This window comes from Fusarium subglutinans, assembly GCF_013396075.1.
Source record: "Fusarium subglutinans strain NRRL 66333 chromosome Unknown NRRL66333_c0000047, whole genome shotgun sequence".
In the NCBI taxonomy this organism is placed as follows: Eukaryota; Fungi; Ascomycota; class Sordariomycetes; order Hypocreales; family Nectriaceae; genus Fusarium; species Fusarium subglutinans.
The window spans coordinates 38,113-55,751 of NW_023502110.1; the positions used below are offsets into that span (position 1 = coordinate 38,113).

General features: G+C 49.1%; 4 protein-coding genes across 4 annotated transcripts; 2 read left to right on the plus strand and 2 right to left on the minus strand.

Moving 5' to 3' along the window:
• Window positions 1-1,336: 1,336 nt before the first annotated feature.
• FSUBG_5077 (GPI mannosyltransferase 3) lies at window positions 1,337-3,400 on the plus strand (the record flags this gene model as incomplete). Its single annotated transcript, XM_036683134.1, has 3 exons — window positions 1,337-1,543; window positions 1,713-1,943; window positions 1,997-3,400. 3 exons carry the CDS (start codon window positions 1,337-1,339, stop codon window positions 3,398-3,400), a joined length of 1,842 nt encoding a protein of 613 aa, XP_036539384.1.
• Window positions 3,401-3,832: 432 nt separating this feature from the next.
• On the minus strand, window positions 3,833-7,092 carry FSUBG_5078 (Rho GTPase activating; the record flags this gene model as incomplete). The annotated part of the gene is made up of 3 exons (XM_036683135.1): window positions 3,833-6,480; window positions 6,534-6,689; window positions 6,951-7,092. 3 exons carry the CDS (start codon window positions 7,090-7,092, stop codon window positions 3,833-3,835), a joined length of 2,946 nt encoding a protein of 981 aa, XP_036539385.1.
• Window positions 7,093-10,965: 3,873 nt separating this feature from the next.
• On the plus strand, window positions 10,966-11,350 carry FSUBG_5079 (mitochondrial import inner membrane translocase subunit tim9; the record flags this gene model as incomplete). The annotated part of the gene is made up of 3 exons (XM_036683136.1): window positions 10,966-10,973; window positions 11,040-11,109; window positions 11,165-11,350. The coding sequence occupies 3 exons, from the start codon at window positions 10,966-10,968 to the stop codon at window positions 11,348-11,350; spliced, it is 264 nt and encodes an 87-aa protein (XP_036539386.1).
• A 497-nt stretch (window positions 11,351-11,847) lies between these two features.
• Window positions 11,848-17,507, minus strand: FSUBG_5080 (nucleoporin; the record flags this gene model as incomplete). The annotated part of the gene is made up of 4 exons (XM_036683138.1): window positions 11,848-13,188; window positions 13,242-16,382; window positions 16,435-17,347; window positions 17,437-17,507. The coding sequence occupies 4 exons, from the start codon at window positions 17,505-17,507 to the stop codon at window positions 11,848-11,850; spliced, it is 5,466 nt and encodes a 1,821-aa protein (XP_036539387.1).
• Between the last annotated feature and the right edge of the window lie 132 nt (window positions 17,508-17,639).

Sequence of the window (17,639 nt, forward strand, 5' to 3'; positions counted from 1 at the left end):
CTGATTGGGTGAGAGCCTGAGAGGTCGGGGCGGAATTAGGCGGATGACCTGCCGCCACCGGTCGAGATGCCCGTGTTCAGTTGATACATACAGTGAATGTCTTGTCATGACATGATGGAGACGGGCATGCCATCCATCGCTAAGTTCAAAACAATGGATGTACGTACATGTGTCGCTTCTCCAAATCCAGATCACCCCCTTTCGTGGTAGGTATCTATTCCGAACACGTCGAATTACTTTATTTGGTCTACGCCGCCATTTCATTGGACATGATGTGCATCCATCATGAGTAAAAGAGGCTCTGTTCTGTGAACTCAGTCACAACAGAATCTGGGGAGAGATGAGGGGAATGAGGGGCTCTAGGGCCAGCTGACATGGGTTCAATGCAGGTCTAGACTTGACCAGCGACCCTATTTCTTAGATAACCAATAAAGAACTCTCTATTACTGTGATCATACCAGATGATGATCTATGTCATTATATTCTATATAGGTAGGTACCTGTTGTGTAATATTAACCGTAGAGAGACAGAGAGTATCTCCTCTCTGAAAACAGAGTTTGTCTCGGTTCTTTTACTGCAGCCATCAAAAGTGCCACACGCAACCAAATCCAAACTATTTGCTTGCTATTGAGTAACAACTTTCTCATCCTCATGTGACCTCCAACCTGCCAATTGATATCGATGGAGTAGTTAGATACCTAGGTAGGTAGAGAACCAACCAATGCCATTTCCGAGTGCGTTCCCTGTTTACGTCTATTCGGCCAAATCTCTGGTCTTATCCTTTACCGCCAGATGCCGCCCGTTCCGCCAGCTCCGCCATTTATCAGCGGAACTGTCTTGGTTCCGCCGGAGCCGCCAGAATTACATATGTAATATTTCGTTTCATGATGTATCCAAAGATCATATGTCATGAGTTTACAAAGGTAGATTATTTTATTTACAAGTAAAAACCTATATGTCTTCGGTGTTTGTTGTACCGAAGTAGAATTGGTGCCAGCGGTTGTACATGTAGTACATACAATTCATCTTTAAATCACACCAGCTCCAACTCTACCCACGGTCTAATCCTCATGCTTATCATACTTGATATCTAGTTAATCAAGTTATATATATAAGCTTATCTTGTTTCTTGTCATGTTCCCTGCTTCACGCTGTGCCATCTAAACTGTGGCTCGTGGCCAATGCCGCCACATGACAGAACGCTACTAACCAATCAGCAGCCAATCAGCGTCTAAGCCACACTCTCGCAATAAACAGCTATCTCATTAGAATAGGCCAACCCCTATAGTATGGACAGACTCGCTATACCTGGCCATCACTCAGTGGACATTAATTATGTCGTCCGCAACAGCTTCAAGAAAAGTCTTGGATGAGACTCGGAATAAGAGGAATCGATCTGTTTTCCTGCGTGATATCATTGTCCTTCGACTCATCAATGCTTGGTGGATAGCTACCTTTTTCCAGCCAGATGAGTACTTCCAATCTCTTGAGCCAGCTTGGGACTTGGCCTTTGGCTCCAAGAGCGGTGCATGGTTAACTTGGGTATGTTTATTTCCTTATCTTCTCGTTGGTATCTACCTATCGTAGAAGCACTCACGTGTGTTTCCCCTTCTATATGTGGTTGTTTTACCTGTTGCGAGGTGACAACACACCACTTACACCATACCAGCTACGTTCACAGTCGATTATAGTCACTAACAGAATTTATCAGGAATGGAAATATCAACTCAGAACCTCTCTTCACCCAGCTCTCTTTGCCGGGGTCTATCTAATAGCAGACTTCATCTCCAGCAACATCCTCCCTATAGGCATCCTCCGCGCTGCCATCCTCGTCGCAGCCCCGAAAGCCCTTCAAGCCGTGATTGCTGGTCTTGGTGACTGGTACACCTGGCAACTCGCCGTGTCTATCTATGGAGCCAACAGCAATGTCTCCTTCTTTGCAGTAAGTTACCTGTGTGTCCAAGTTTCAGGCCATTGACTGACTTGATGGATCAGCTCTTTCTTCAACTCTTCAACCCCTGGCAATGGTACTGCTCTACACGTACCTTTTCCAACTCCCTTGAGACGACTCTCACTGTCATGGCGTTGTATTACTGGCCTTGGGGACTTGTAATTGCTGTACAGACAACAAAGGAGAATCCCAAATCCCCGACTGTTCTCACGAGTCTCTGGTCACTTCGTGCATCCCTGTGCCTGGCAGCATTGGCCGTCGTTCTTCGACCGACCAACGTTCTCATCTGGACGACCATTGTATTCTTCACCCTCACCCGAATCTCACTACAAGGCTCTTCGCCGCTCACTATTTCGACTGTGCTTGCATTCATTCGCGAGGCAATTCTCTGCGGTTCTCTGATCTTGGGTATGTCCATCGCATCAGATCGTCTGTACTTTGGCTTCTGGACATTCCCTGCGTACAACTTCCTCAACTTCAACCTCTCCAAGTCTCTCGCCGTGTTCTATGGCCGCAACCCATGGCACTACTACATTCTCCAGGGTCTCCCTCTTATCTGCACCACTAGTCTTCCTTTTGCAATTTTGGCTCTGTACAAGCCAAGTGCATTTGCCTCATCAACGAGCCAGTCCAATACACTCAAGACACTCGCATATACCGTCTTCACAACTATCGGCGCGCTTTCACTCATATCTCATAAGGAGGTTCGCTTCATCTATCCTCTTCTTCCAGCACTCAGCATCCTCTCCGCTCCCTTTGCCGCCTCATTCTTCACTTTCCAGCCAGATGCTACCACCAACAACCCCCGTCCTCGGCCTCAAATCCGTAATAAGCACTATCTCTTGGCTGCCCTGGGCTTCAACGTCTTTCTCGCAGGATATCTATCTTTTTGCCACCAACCAGCCCCCCTCAACGTTCTTACATACCTCCGTCACGAGTACGAACGCATCCACCCAGACTCAGTTCAACTCGCCCAGACTTCTCGCTTCTCTGTTGACCCTGAGAAAGACGAAGAGTTATTCGCCCTTTTCCTCATGCCTTGCCATTCCACCCCTTGGCGATCCCACCTAGTATACCCTGGCCTACGGGCTTACGCCCTCACTTGTGACCCACCTCTTCACACTGAGCCAAACACTCCTGAGCGGGAGAACTATCGTGACGAGGCTGATCGCTTTTACGACGACCCTATTCCCTTTCTTACTTTGGAGCTATTTGGACCAGAAAAGCTTCTTGCTGTTCCCCGCTACATCGTCGGTTTCGACGGCATCGAGCCATGGCTAAAGGACTTCGTGAAGACCCCTGAGGCGCAGGCTCTCGGTCTCACACAGGTACGCCCTGTCTGGAAGGGCTTCAATGGTTTGTTTCACGAAGATTGGCGACGCTCGGGAAAGGTGATCGTGTGGGATACTGGTATTTACGATAATGCACCTCCAGTGAAGGAGCTGTAGATTGGCCGTTCAAATTTTGTAAGAATATTGAGTGTATACCAAGACTGTACCATAGAATTATTGTACCATAGAATTATCGTGCTTCGTCGATGGTAAGCCCTGAGCAACCAGTATATGCATGAAACCATGGAACTGCTTGGATGTCATATCTTTGTTGTAGTAACCTGTACTCCCTGAATATACTCCTCCACCCGCTCAAATGAAATAAAGCTCACCATCACACCAGGCTACATTACATACATGTAATCGACTTATAAGGGTGGCAAAGAGTCTAAGTAGGGTTCAGTCGATAAACCCGTCTCCCGCATATCCATCATCATGTCCATCTCATTATCCTTAAAATAAACTAAAAATAAAAGGCTATCGTGCCGTGATACTACTTCAACCATCCCAAAATACTCCTCCCATTTGAACTAGAACGCTTTTCTCCTCCTATTGCTCCTGCTTTGGTGTCTCTGCTTCTGACTTTACTTGCTGTTGCTCAGGCTGTACTTGTTCGGGCTGTACTTGTTCGGGCTGTACAGGCGATATCACCGCCGGCTGTTCAGTGGCTTGGACTGGCTTTTCTTCTGCTTTTGGCTCCTGTGACAACAGGGGTTGTGGCTGTTCTTGAACGTGTTTCGATTCCTCAGCTTGCGGTTGCGTGGTTACAGTAGCAGCGGCCGGTGGCGTGTCAATATCGAGCATAGAAATGATTTTCTGAGGTGTCTGGGGGCTTTGCGGCTTTGGAGATTCGGTCTGAACTTTAGGTTCAACTGGAGATTGACTCTGCTCTTGAATTGGAGGCTGGGCTGGAGTTGTCGGCTGAGGTTGAGGTTGAGGTTGAGGTTGAGGTTGAGATTGAGTCTGAACCTGAACCTGAGCCGGTGGAGGAATTTGCGCTTGAGGATCCGTTGGCTGAACAGGCGATGTGGGCTCGGGTTGAACCATTGAAACCGTGGCTGTCTGAGGAACTTGTGTCGCTGTAGGAGCCGGACCCATTGCTGGACCAGGAGCTGCAGCAGGGTTAGAGGCAACTACTGGGGCGCCAGCTATTTCCGCAAGTGAAGCATGTTGCGCTGGCTCATCTCTTCTTATTTCCAAACTCTTTCCCCGGGGTTGGAAGCTTGAGGCGCCCATGCCGGGACGGTCTGCCGGAGGAGGAGACTTATTCCTCCTTTGTTCCGCACTCTCTTTTGCTTCACGGTATTTGTTCCTGATCCATCCTATGGGGCCCTTGGAATCACTTTCTCTGCCCTGGTCGAAGCTACCGTGCCCCTCGCTCACCATGTATGGTCGGTCAGAGCTCTCGCTCTTTCGAGGCCTATGGCTGGAACTCGATATTGATAGGTTGCTGACATCGCCATTGTCGTTCTGCCCAAGGGCAAGGCGTGGTGAGGTGAGACCGGTAGAGGAGCCGTTGTCAGCATTCTTACTCCTCGACAACCGCCAACGCTTCTTTCGTTCTTTTTCTGCTTGATCAACAGTGCTGACAGACTGCTCGTCAAGAATTTGATCCAAGTCCGAGCCTTCGTTAAAAGATGAGTGCAGAGACGTTGGTGGTGACTTTTTCGACTTGAGTGTATTATCTGGGTGCAGACTCTGGTTTGATGACGCTTGAGAGGCCCTGGGAGTGTGCTCAGATGAAACATCACTCTTTTGCTGCGTCAGAGAAGCAGGATGTGCGAGTGAAGTTTCTTGAGGATGGGGGTTTTGCCCATGTGATGGTCGATCATGTAGTTCTTGCTCCTGCTCCAATGCCTCTCGGTGTCGTTCTTCGAGAATCGGGGCTGGTTGGTGCGGCAATGTCTGAGCTCCAGATTCATACTGCTGGGCATGTTCCATCGGGTTAGCCAGTTCTGCTCCAGGAGATGCAGCATTCGGATGTGTGTATGTCAAAGAGGCAGCAGAACTCTGAGCACTTGGGTTCAAGCTTCCTGGTATCCTCTTCTTCTTCAGTTTGTTGGGCTGCCTCTTATCACCGGCATCAATGTTGGGTGTGCTACGGAAGATGTTGGGAATATTGCGCTCCTTGGATGGTGTGGATGACTCCGGCGGCACTTCAAGTAGTCTCTCGTGACTGCGGCCTGTTACAGGAGCCTTCGTTGGTGTGAGGTAACCGCCAGATATGAAGTCAGATGACTTTGTCGATTGGGGAGATTGTTCTATGCTCCCTGTGGGGTTGACTTGAGTCAAAGGCTCAAGATGGGCAGGAGAACGAGGCCCTGACCCATCAGACCTCTGAAAGCGGCCAGCACCAATGGCAGGAGATTTCTTGGATGGCACGGTATTGCTTCTGGCCAATCCACCTGTCGTCGGCGTAGCTGTCAAGGCTGGACTATTGGGCGTTGAGCTTCCGTCATTCCTGGAGTTCCGAGACGACACGGATCGGTTTCTTCGGAGCTTGCCATCCCGTCGCACACTGTTGGCGCCTGCACTCGCATTGGACGCCGATCGGCCCAGGCTTGTCTTTCGGGTAGGTTGAGGGGTGAGAGGACCACTGGGTGTGCCGGATTCCACCTCTTTCATGGTCTTTTCATCTGCAGCGGTGCCCTGCATACCAATAAGGAAGTGATCCTGGTTCTCAATCAGGAAAATGATGACACATTGGTTCAGTCGGTATTCCTCCGGAGCCATAGCATGTGCTGGGTGCGAGAGCATGCCTGGCTGGAAGATAGCAGCCAGATTTTGTGAGTTCATGCGATTCTCGTCCGCCTTGGCAGCGAAAACCGCGAGAAGATCGAGAATGTAGAGAAGTAGCTGCCGGTTCAAGGGCGGTAGCTCCGTGATGAGTCGCTGGTACTGCAAGATGGCTGCTTTCTCGTTGAAATTTTCGACGAATTGAGGCCCCTCTGCATCGCCCACAGCTTGCTTGGTTGCACCTCGTAGGGGGTCGCGGAACTTCTCGTATAGATCGAGGGGAACGACGGGTTCGGGGAGGTCGTTGAGATATCGTCGCAGAACGTTGGCAGCATCGTGTACGGTGTATCCATCCCAGACGAGACCCTTCCCGTATCTATCAGGTGAGTCGAAAATGGTCTTAAGCTCCTTTATTCTCTTTTCCGAACCACTAAGCCGGAAAATTCCTTCGACGTGGGTAGCTGAAAGGAAGCGTCAGCACAATTTCCCTGTCAGCCAGGCCAAGAGAACTAACCTTTTTCTTTGAGGAAGACGCCACATTTTGCGACGACAATGGGAACATAGCCGTAGATATAACTCTGTCCATTCTCATCGATGAGCGAGATGGCGACGTTGGCATATGTTATGCTTTGCCGCAAAGGCACTCCGAAGATACCTTGGGGACGGGTTTCTGAAATTACGCAAGTTAGAGATCAGATATTAAGAAGTGGGGGGAGCAAAGCTATGTGCATATTGAGTTCGTGACTGTGAACATTGCATGTGCAACGGATTCGGTTGTGATCAGCCATAGGCGCTGTAGCCCGAGGCATTCAAAATCGTCGAAAAGCGTATCGCGACAGTTGCTAGTAACGAAACTATGTTGCTTTATGATGTTCTGACTCGAAACTCGGCAGGATTGCGCAGTGAAGAGTGGAGGAGGGAGATATCTTACCCTGGGGTTCCTGGTGCTTCGAAGGCAGCTTGAAACCTTTCCACCATGATTTGAGATCGCGCTTGCTGGGCGGGGATGCTGCATTGTTGATTTGGAGAGCCGGCTGGTTGGCCTGATTAGGGTTCGAAGCGGCGGACGTCATGGCGAAAGGCTGCGCGTGCCAAGAGCGAGAGCGACGGCTGCGAAAGCGAAAGCGTAGAAGATATGAGGTGGAGTTGAGGTTGAGGTGACGATGGACACTACAGCTGGGCCGGCCCAGTTGCCAGAGTCACGATGGCTGGGCCTCAGCCTCAATAGAGGTCGAGCGAGGATGCGGCGACAAGGTGCGCTGAAGCGGTAACCCGGAGCCGTGCTATAATACAGAGGCCGGGTTTAGAGAGGCGGGCGGGAGAGAGAGGAAAAGGTCTCGACTCGACCGATGCCGATAGGCGACAGCAGGATAGAAATGGCGATGCGATGCGAGGCTAGAGATCAGGAGCTAGAAATCAAAGCCTTGAGCTGGGGAAGCTCAAGCGAGCAAGCGAGCGAGGGAGTCGATGGCAACAGTGTGCGCGCCAGTCTAGGATGAGACAGATCGGTCGATGATTGGTAGCGTCAAGGGCGTTAGAGTGGTACAACAGTAGTAGTGTAGGGCGTCAAGGCGTTAGGCGCTGGATTGGTTCAGTTCACTTATGTCTGGTAATCCAGATTCAGATCCTTGGGCTCTGAGGCACGGGTTTCGGGCGTAAGCAAGAATCGTGAAGGCAAAAATAGTGAATGAGTGAGTGAGTGCGATGTGAAGACGATGATGATGATGATGATGGTGGTGGTGAGGCGATAAAGAAAGGAACGGCAAGAGACGCTTCGAGCGGGTCAAGGCTGTAAATTATCGCTCAAGTCGATGATTGTCGCGTCGTAGCAATAGAGGAGCAGAGAAGAACAGAGCAGAACAGATCAGAGCAGTTGGTGGCATCAAGAGCCAGCGAGCGAGTGAATGGGAGGGAGTAAGATTAAAGAAATCCAATCCAATTGATGTGAGGCGGGGGACTTGGGACCGAAAGCCACTATTGTAGGTACCCGTAGCGTAGCGTAAGTAGTGCTGGGTCTTTGTGTCCAGGTACAGTACATACAGGGAGTTGGGGGTACCTTGCCGTACCTGTCCGCAGGGAAATGATGGACAAAGGCAAAAGGGTTGCCTAAGTAAGTAGGTATCCTAAGGTAAGGTAAGGTGGGTAAGACACAAAGCCCAAGAGAAAGCTGAGTATCCTATCAGTCTTCAAGTTAGACCCGACTGACTCGGTGATTATAAGGGTATCGGTTAGATATGTTGTGTGGAGTTGAGGTTAATTCTGGGCTGCAATAGGAATTGCAAGAGAATGCAGATGCAGCACTACACAGCTTCTAATTATGTATTCATATGCAGGAAGCAAGACGAGCCAGCTCCGCAAGTAGCCTTTGCCTCTCGAATACTTGATGGCGAATGTCAGGCCAGTATCGAAACAAGGGTGAAAGGTCTGCTGTAAGTGGGAGCAGGCAGGGAGGTAGTTAGTGACTTGGTGGGTGGGCTTATTTGCACTGAAACAGAGTGTACCCAATGGATAATAACAAGCTCTGTTAACGTGTGTAATGTAATGAGTGACCAAACGAACGAACGAGCGTGAATGTGTGTGAACAAGCGAGAGCGGGAAGTGGGAAGTGAGTGGGAAGATGGACAAGGACAAGGATGATGATAGAGACAAGACAAGATTGCGAGAGGGGACGAGAAATACGAGAATGAGAATGCAGGTCGAGTTTTAGTTATCCGTTCGTACATAATAAACTTTCAATAGTTATCAACATTAGTAGATGATGTAACGGGACCCATCTCATATCATTTTCCCCCCCCAGGTACATCGTCCTTAAACTTAATTGCCAACGACACATGTTGTGAAGAAAGACGTGAATTCATTGTCAAGATCAGTGAATATCCGTATCCGTACGGACTGCAGCTGTATACAATGCATCTTGGATGCCCGTCCACTTTGGATCTGATACTACCCATCTTCAGCCATACCCGCTATTTCTGCAGTATCAGATCTCTAATAAAAGAACTGTCATGTATAGAATAGTCAGATATTGATTGATCAATTCACAGAGTCAACCACCCGACTCCAACGCCGCAAGCGGTTGCTGTTGGTGGATACTTTTGGCGCAAGCAATTGGATTGCGTCGTGGGCATGGAGATTTGATTTATGTACCAGGATTCAAGCTTGGAACAAGATCAGCCAGATTGATCACATCACTCGCTCGCTCAATCTGCCCTGTTCTGCCCTACAAGTCACAACGGTAATTAATAGATCTCCCCACAGTGACGAGGTACTGTCGATCACAGCTCTAGGAGGATATAACCCGTCAATAACTTGTTGAAGTATCTCTTATCACTCACCCGCTCGACTCACTGTTGAGAGAAACCCTCTGAGTCACTCACTCAAAGAAAAAAGGCCCTGGACTCTCAGCTGAAACCACTACTGCAACTCGACAACACCAACGAACCATAAACCATGAATGATATCCCGGCACTAGACTAATAAGCAGCAGAACTTGGCTTATCCATGGTCTGCAGTCTGCACTCCCAAATAAAGAAATGTTAATCTTAGTAGTTGGATGCCTCCACTGTTGAGGATGCTCTGGAGTCGATCTCCAGGGCTGTTTATGTTGACTGTCCAAATCGAGCCTCTTTTCATTTCGACTCTGAAGCCAAGGCCCTACCTAGTCTCACTCAGTGCACCAGCACCAACAAGTCAGACTGTTTGTATCTTGTCTAGAGAATGGAATTTGGGTAAGAAAAGGGCCCAGCTTAATGTTTACCTAATAGACTCAGTACCTAGGTACTAATCTTAGACCGCTGACGTCCAGTACGTACTTCTCTTTTGACTGAAGCATGCACGGTTGACATCGACACACACACACACACAAGGGACTGGCGACTGATTGATGGATGTTTCCATATTTGGCATGTACCTCTATCTCCAAGGGCGTTGAAAGATTGCAACCATCACACGTCAGTCTTTCGCCTCTCTTGAGTCCTCTCTGTGTTCTGATCCGTCGCCCATCTCGTGCTTCAGTTTTGTAGATACCGGCGAGTAAGTTAACAGACCTTGTATAATTTTATACTATAGGTGATTTTTTTGACATCAGTTTATAATTCATGTACCTCCAACTTCTCTATCCTTCTTTAAATAAATGCATATATCTGGGTCATTGACGTCTGTCTTATTGCACATCAAACACTAGGCGCCATACATGGACTGCGCCTCATCCAATCCCGCCCAACTGCAAGACTTGTCAGATGAGGTGCCGCGCCGATCAGTGTTTCAAGTTCTTTTGCCATCAAGTGAAAATGTAAGAATAGCAATTTCCATGCTTACCTCCAACGGCTGTCTCGTTTTGGTCAGCTGAATTACGTGGTAGATGTTTGAATCTGCAGAACATTAGAGGGGGAGGGGTAGCTAAGCGGGGAGATACTCACATGACAGTCTCTCAGTAGATCAGTAGGTAGATGGATGGTTGTCCAAGTCCTCTCAGTTACCGTAAATGACCAGAATAGTAGTAATGGCTGTTAAACAGGTTATCAAGTGTACCTACGTAGGTCTTCAGCTGGTCAAAGAAGCTCAACTCCACTATCATGGGTACCCAGCTACGTCAGAAGCTCCCGCGAGAGCAAACGCTGGAATATCAGAATGAGCATTCAACAATGAAATTGCTCCAGAAATTCAGAAGGAAGATCGAAATCAACATGCTATAATATCACACGAGTCTGAATAGCGTCACTTATAATAAACGGGAATAACAGCTGTCGTGCATTTAGAGCTCAGCCAATCCGGGGTAAAACGATAATGCGATCCCGCCGATAAGCCCAACCCGGTCGAGTCCCGAGCTCTCTAGCTTGCTTATCTCAAAATTTCAGTCTCCATTCAAACCGACAACGTCAATCCACCTCGACAAGCCTTATAACCTCGATTTCATCAACCACATCAACCCTCCTTAAACCGTCAAAATGGATATGTAAGCCTCTCCATACTCAATCCGCGTCACCAAACCACAATTCTAATCGACATGTTCCAATCATAGGCTTTCCGCAGCTGAGCAGCGCACTCTTGAGCAGCGCATGCAGAAGCGCCAGGTCAAGGAGTTTATGGGTGTATGCACCCCCAACGAATCTCGCGATCGAATTGTGGCTGATGAACTTTTCTTAGGCATTCGGTGGTCTTGTTGAGCACTGCTTCATGTCCTGTGTCGATGACTTCACCTCAAAGGCCATCTCAACCCGAGAAAGTGGCTGCATCAACCGCTGTGTTCAGAAGTGGATGGCTTCTCAACAGCGCATCAGCGACCGCTTCCAAGAGCACAACGCCCAGCTCACAGCTCAGATGAACAAATAAATGCGAAAGGCTCGAGAGACGAGACTTGTACGATTAGCAAGGAGGACGACAAGAGGAACAGCACACAAAACCTGTGCTGTTTATATATGAGATCGAAAAGACGGAACGCTGTTTATGACCATGATACGCCGTGTGGCTAGGTCTCATGGCACCAGATGCACTTGTATATTATTATGGGCTACGGGCACGAGGCGCTTGCGCTCAAGCTGTCATTATGGGATGAATCTATAACCCATTCTTACTCTCATTCCCCATGTCCCTTCTCGCCCTTGCAACTCAACTCGACAAGGTAGCAAGCATTTCGTGACCGCAACTATTATTACAAACCGGCAAGCAGGTTCACAGCGCAGGTCGGTTTGTGTCAGCGTAATCAACTCAAGTCTCTCTTATGCCATTCCGCAATGCGTACATCCTATTCCAACGCCCTTCACCTAAGATACTTATAATATACACCTTGATGATTACCAATCGTTTCTCCTAAGCTCCCATGTTCATATTCAATTATCTGCCTCTTCACTTAGCACATCTCTGATGGCATCTAATTGAGCCACCGCTTTCTCCTCCAAAAGACTATCATATGCCCCTGAGGCAGGCTTCATGCCACGCCAGTCCATTTCTCGCTGACCCAAGGGCATGAGTCGTTCCTTTAGCAACTTCTTTGTACTCAACCAAAAGTCGACGTTCTCTAGCAGGTTTGCCGAGTCCCATTCCACGTCAGGAATGTCCCGGTTGTTGTTCACACGAAGAGCAGCAAGCACTCGCGTGAGGAGGGCAAGAGAGTGAACCTCAGATATCGCGACAAGGGTCAGGTAATGCGGTGAGGCCCGAGACTGAGTACGACTGGCTCCAGGTGCTTCAAAACGGTCCACGCTGGCTTCCAGTAGGTGAGGGAACTGATTAAGAACGTACGCAACCTCCGGAGCAACAGTTGCGCCCAAAGCTGTGAGCAAGTTCAGCATTAGCGGCAGCAGTCCTTTGGCCCAGATACCATAGCAGCGTTGCACCACATGGGAATCTGAATAGGGAGAAATGTTGGACTTTAGCATGAACTTAGTCAGATTCGCAGATAGGATGTTGCTCAAGATTCCATCGCATGCCATCTGTTCAGCAATCATGGGGAGAGTTGAGAGTTCAAGCAAAAATAGCATGCTCAACTCGCCATAGATAGGGTCGCCTTGATCCGCCAGTCTATCTGCCCATGAGTAGAGAGACGAGGCAGCATGGAGGACTTGATGCTCAGCCATGATGTTAAGAACTTGAGTCTGAGATTGATCCATATTGGGCAGACTTATGCAGGCTTGAAGGATGGCTGTTAACAATCCTAGATCTTCCGGCGATACACTATTTTCGTTATCGTGAATAAGGCTGACAAGTGCGCGGAAGCCCCTGCCCACAACCCGGTCAAGGACATTCAACACAGTTTGTGTGACTGTCACGGTAGTTCCCTCAAAGGTATCCTGAGATTCAGTTGCTTTCTTGCCACTGATTTGGTAGGCACGCAGAGTAACGAAAAGAGCCTTAAGAAGAGTGCGATAATACGAGATAGATTCAGTGCCCCAGGGCTCCTCGACTCCGTTCATGGTACCAACAAGAGTCGAGAGAAGCTGGTTGATGTCCTTGACTGGCACTGATGACTTGACAAGACGCTGGATCAACACAAGCGCGAGGCTCGCCCTGGACTCGACAAGTTTTAGGAAGATGTGTTCAGGACCTGGAATTCCTTGGTTCGCATTGAGGCATTGTTGGGCAACTTGCAGCATTTGCTTTTCCACGGTGTCGTTCTTGGGCATGCATGTTGAAAGCTCTACAAGTAGAAACTCCCAGGCATGGAAAAGGGCCTGGAAATAATATCATTAGCTATGTTCATGGTATACAAGGCACATTCACTTACGAGCTGAGCATCAACTAAAGACAAGTTAGTGTTTGCGCGCTCCATCTCTGTCTTGAAACCGTCGTCCTTGCGACCTTTCCAGCCGGGATCAAATCGTAGCATCTGATCGGCGCGTTCCAAGTCATAGTAGTAACTCTTGCCGAGTTCCCGTGGCTCCAGGACGGTCCGCTTGTAGTCATCCACAGGGCAGTCTGAGTATTTATTGGAGAAGTTTCGGGCGAAGTTGTTGTGAAGAGACTTGTTGTAACCTCCAACCTCAGCCCCATCACGTAAGTAGTAGTCGAGGTCGCCAATGAGGCTCTTTGCCAATGTGCCAGAGTTGCCCAGATGCCGCGAGTGGTAAAGCTGCATGGCAAATGTCTCCGCAATATACGCGGCCAGTCTTGCCTCAAAAGCAGCACGGACAGGGTCAGACTTTATGGTGATGCTGGATGATTTGAGATCTCGGACATATTCTCTAAGCCCATCAAGATAAGCGGTGTCTTTCTGGAGTGTGAAGACTGTCCAGGGCCAGAAGTTCTGGGCCGAGGCGACAAAATCAAGTATAACCAGGGCTTCGCTTATTTCCAGATCCTTTAACTTGCCAAGTTTGGCAAGCCCAGTAGCAAATACCGAGCTGGAAGAAACATCCGTCTTCTTTTTGTCTTTCTTCATCGCCTCCCTGGGGGTCTGCCCAGTAAGCAGGCAATTGGACATCCACTGTTGTCGGTTCCTTAGAATAGCCGAAAAGAACTTCCACGTAGCCTTGACCTCGCCCCTGAGTTCAAAGGGCTTACCCAGGGTTGATAGGAGTTGGAGAAAAGACTTTGAAATCTGAGGCCCCAAGTAACCAAGCAGGGACGGGGGTTCACTTGAGGATTTGCCAGCATTTACAACCAAAGACTCAAGCAGCCACATGGTGGGTTTGCGGAAGTGGTCGGATACTGCGCATAGCCGTGCAAGCAGGGTGGAGCTTTTGAAAAGGTAGGTTTCAATCATGCTAGAGGATTGCTCCAGATAATTGGCGACGCGCAGTAGTGTTGCGGAAAATTCAAGTACTGAATTTAACTGTGCCTGTACCATCTCCACGCGTCTTGGATAGAGGGTACTGTCAGCGGTTGTAAATGCTGTGATAAGGGATGATAAAAGAGGTTGGAATCGCAGAGATCCAGTCGAAGGCGAGACGAAACAGTCGATAACATAAGAGGCGGCGGGTCGTAGGCATGAAGTCAGATTCTCGGAGGTCGAAGGATCGCCAAGACTGTAGCTATACATAATCACCTTTTGCAGGATTGGTACAACCTCTCGGAGCACTGACGAGCGGCATGTGTCAGACGCAAATCTCCAGGTTGAAGTATTCTCAAAGATGTCTACGCCTGCTTGGGCAATGGCGTAGCTGACCTTTGCCAAAACTTTATCTGCTGTGCCCAGCCAAGGATTCAGATCTGACTTGTTTCTGCTTGTGGTATGAATACCAGCTCGTCGCTGAACAGCGGAAGTCATTGCAGTGTCAATGAGGTTTGAGAATAGTCTGAGACAAGATAGTAAAAATTCGAGCCTCTCCTGTACCAGATCGAGGCTTCCCACGACCTTAGTGAGCTTACCAGCTCTGGACTCGGAACTTAAAAGCTCGCATCGAGAAATATATGACCACACTCTGCTCGGGTAAATAGGCAGGATCGCGTCGAGGAATTGGACGCAAGAGTTCAGGATAGTGACGACAACGTCCTCACTCTCCGCAAGATCAACCTGCATGTAGTAGTCCATTGTCTCGCAGACCACTGTTAGGAGATCTCTACCACTACCCGCATCAATATGTTTCTTTGCCTCATGAAGAATATCATTGTCAGAAAGCACCAAGGCGCCGGTGGACTCCTCCCCGGCGGCGTTCAGATGATCCATGCGAATGAGTGTCGCAAACAAAGAGATGACTTCGGCAGTTTCTTCTGGCTGGAGCATTCCAAGCTCAGATTGATAGCCTTCCTTCATCAGATTGATTTCTAGTCGTCGACCGAGGAGCGAGATAGTTGAGTGAGGATACTCCATTGAGACAACTCTACCTGTATCCGTCACAAATCGTCCATATGTGCCTGCTGGTATCCGATACGCATCGTCCTCTACACGTCTTCCTCGCCACGAAGGGGACAACGAGATGATAGGAATATCTTGCAGCAAACAGAAAGTATTGGTGTTTTCGTCTTCTTGTGCGAGCTCGTACTCTTGGAAGTAATCGGGAAGGACGAATGTGAGTGTGGGTGTTGCACGTAAAAGGTTAAGGATCATCTGGGACCGATCGCTCTCGCGTAGGCTAGTAGCACTGGCGAGAGTTCGGCAGAGAGTGATAAACGGCAGAAATTCATAGGGGTATCTGTCAAGAGCTTGCTGGAAGAAGAACTCTAGGGCATGATCATCATTGATCATGGATGCGAGAATATCTTGCCTGTCCGAGAGGTTCTCCTTGTTTGAAATGTCCCAGTAATTTCGGCCGGCGCTTAGAATCGAAAGAAGGGAGCTTACTGGTTCGGACTGATAGCCAACGATGGGGTATGAAACCTTGAGAAGCTCAAGGAAGACATTGCGAAGACGAGCACTGAGTAAGGGGGTCATGCTACCCTCATCTGAGGGACCTAGTGATGTTGCCATGTTAGACACGACATCAAAGACACGACCTTGAGCCGTGACTTGTGCTGCAAGCTGTTCCACCACCACGAGGTCCTTGGATGAAGTCGCATTCTCGAGGAAGCCGTCGAATTTCGAAGATTCGATGGAGAAGATGCTGCCCGCCGAGTTTCGTCTTGCAACTGGTCGAATCACACCTCCTGCCTCAAAGGTTTCTCGGGCATTTTGCTGTAGCAAATTATCACGCTTCTCTGTTCGGCTCTGATAAGAAACATTCATGCGATGAAGAAGAAGCGTCCATGCGAAAATGACAGGTGAGGCGCTTTCGCAATCGGCTTCGGCAGCGTTTAGTATGCTCTTATGGACCTGTTCAAGGACGTCGGATGAGAGAAGGTATGTGTCGTAAGAAGTATCTGCTTGAGTAGCATCCTCTTCTCTCTCGGAAAGATAGGTTAATGAGCGAGCTGGCTTGAGTAGTATCAGGGACACGGCGGCTGAAAGAGTCTTCAGGGGCAAAACTAGAGGGGCAATGCTCTCGTGGATCTGGGGGTACTATTAGTACAAGTCTGCCATCAACGTGTCGCGGAATACATACCGGCTGAACAGCGTCAAAGAATCTGTAGACTTCCATCAAAGCAAACCACTGGTTGACAGCACTTGAAGGTGCAAAGTCGTCGCCAAAACTGTCAACAATCTGAAAGACAACAGACAAAGCATGGATAGCTTCTGTTAGAAGCGTTCGCAGCCAATCTAGTTCGACTTCCTCGGTCACCCACTTCTCGTCCGTTACAGCTTTTAGACCTGATTCGATGCGAGACATAGAGTCTGTGAGAACTTGAAGGTAAGTCGGGAGTAGGGGCTCGGCGTCGTCTCGTGAGGGAAGCTTCAGTCGGTAGGTCTTGGCTAGGTCGAGATCAACACTGGCGAAGGTCGGCAGCCTTTCGTATAGCTTGATCGAGTTGGCATAGTCCGCAGACATCATAAAAAAACGGCGCTCGGTAAGATAGGTATCGAACAGGCGTCGCTGTCTCGTCTCGGGCTTCTCGAATTCGGTCCAGATCTCTTCAGCATCCAGCGCAGCCGCCGATCCTAGGTCCAAGAGCAGTCCTGACCCCTGGCCATTGTTAAGGCCGGCAGCTTCCTGCAGGTTCTTGGCATCTTGAGACGATAATGGGCCACTGAGATGGCGCGCGGGACGGGACTGGTGTTCTATCACGACCACACGCAAAGCTGCGACTAGGTTAATTTTGGCATTCTTGCTAAGCCATTCGGCATCTTTCTTGATCGTCTCGATATCAGGTCGTCCATCTGAGCTTGCGGGAACATTTATCGGGGCCGTTTTTGTTTCAAAGACTTTTTTCGTAGCTTCATCTGCGGGTGCGAAGGTGCTGGCAGGGTCCTCGAGAAGACGGTGAACATAGTCGTCGCTCAAAAATTCGATGACGGCAGAACTCGTAGTTCTCTGACCAGAACTATCAGACAGCGCAGTTGCGATGAGCTTCCAAGAGCTGAGTGGTGAGTTAGCGGTGAGTTTATGTACATAGATGAATGGATACTAGGCAGCCCAAGGGACGAGAGAGGCATTCAGTCAACTTACAGCAGTACCCGCTCCCCAGTCAGGCATTGTTCTAGGGAGGGGAAGTAAATGCGATCGGCCACCGGCGCCATTGCAAAGAGCGTCGTCAAAAAGGCGACAGTGGCATGCGACGCATCACCTGGCGATTAGTTAGGGTGGATACGAAGAAAGTCTGAATTTGATGCTTGTTGACGCGCTGGGTCGCGAATGGATGGATCGAGCTT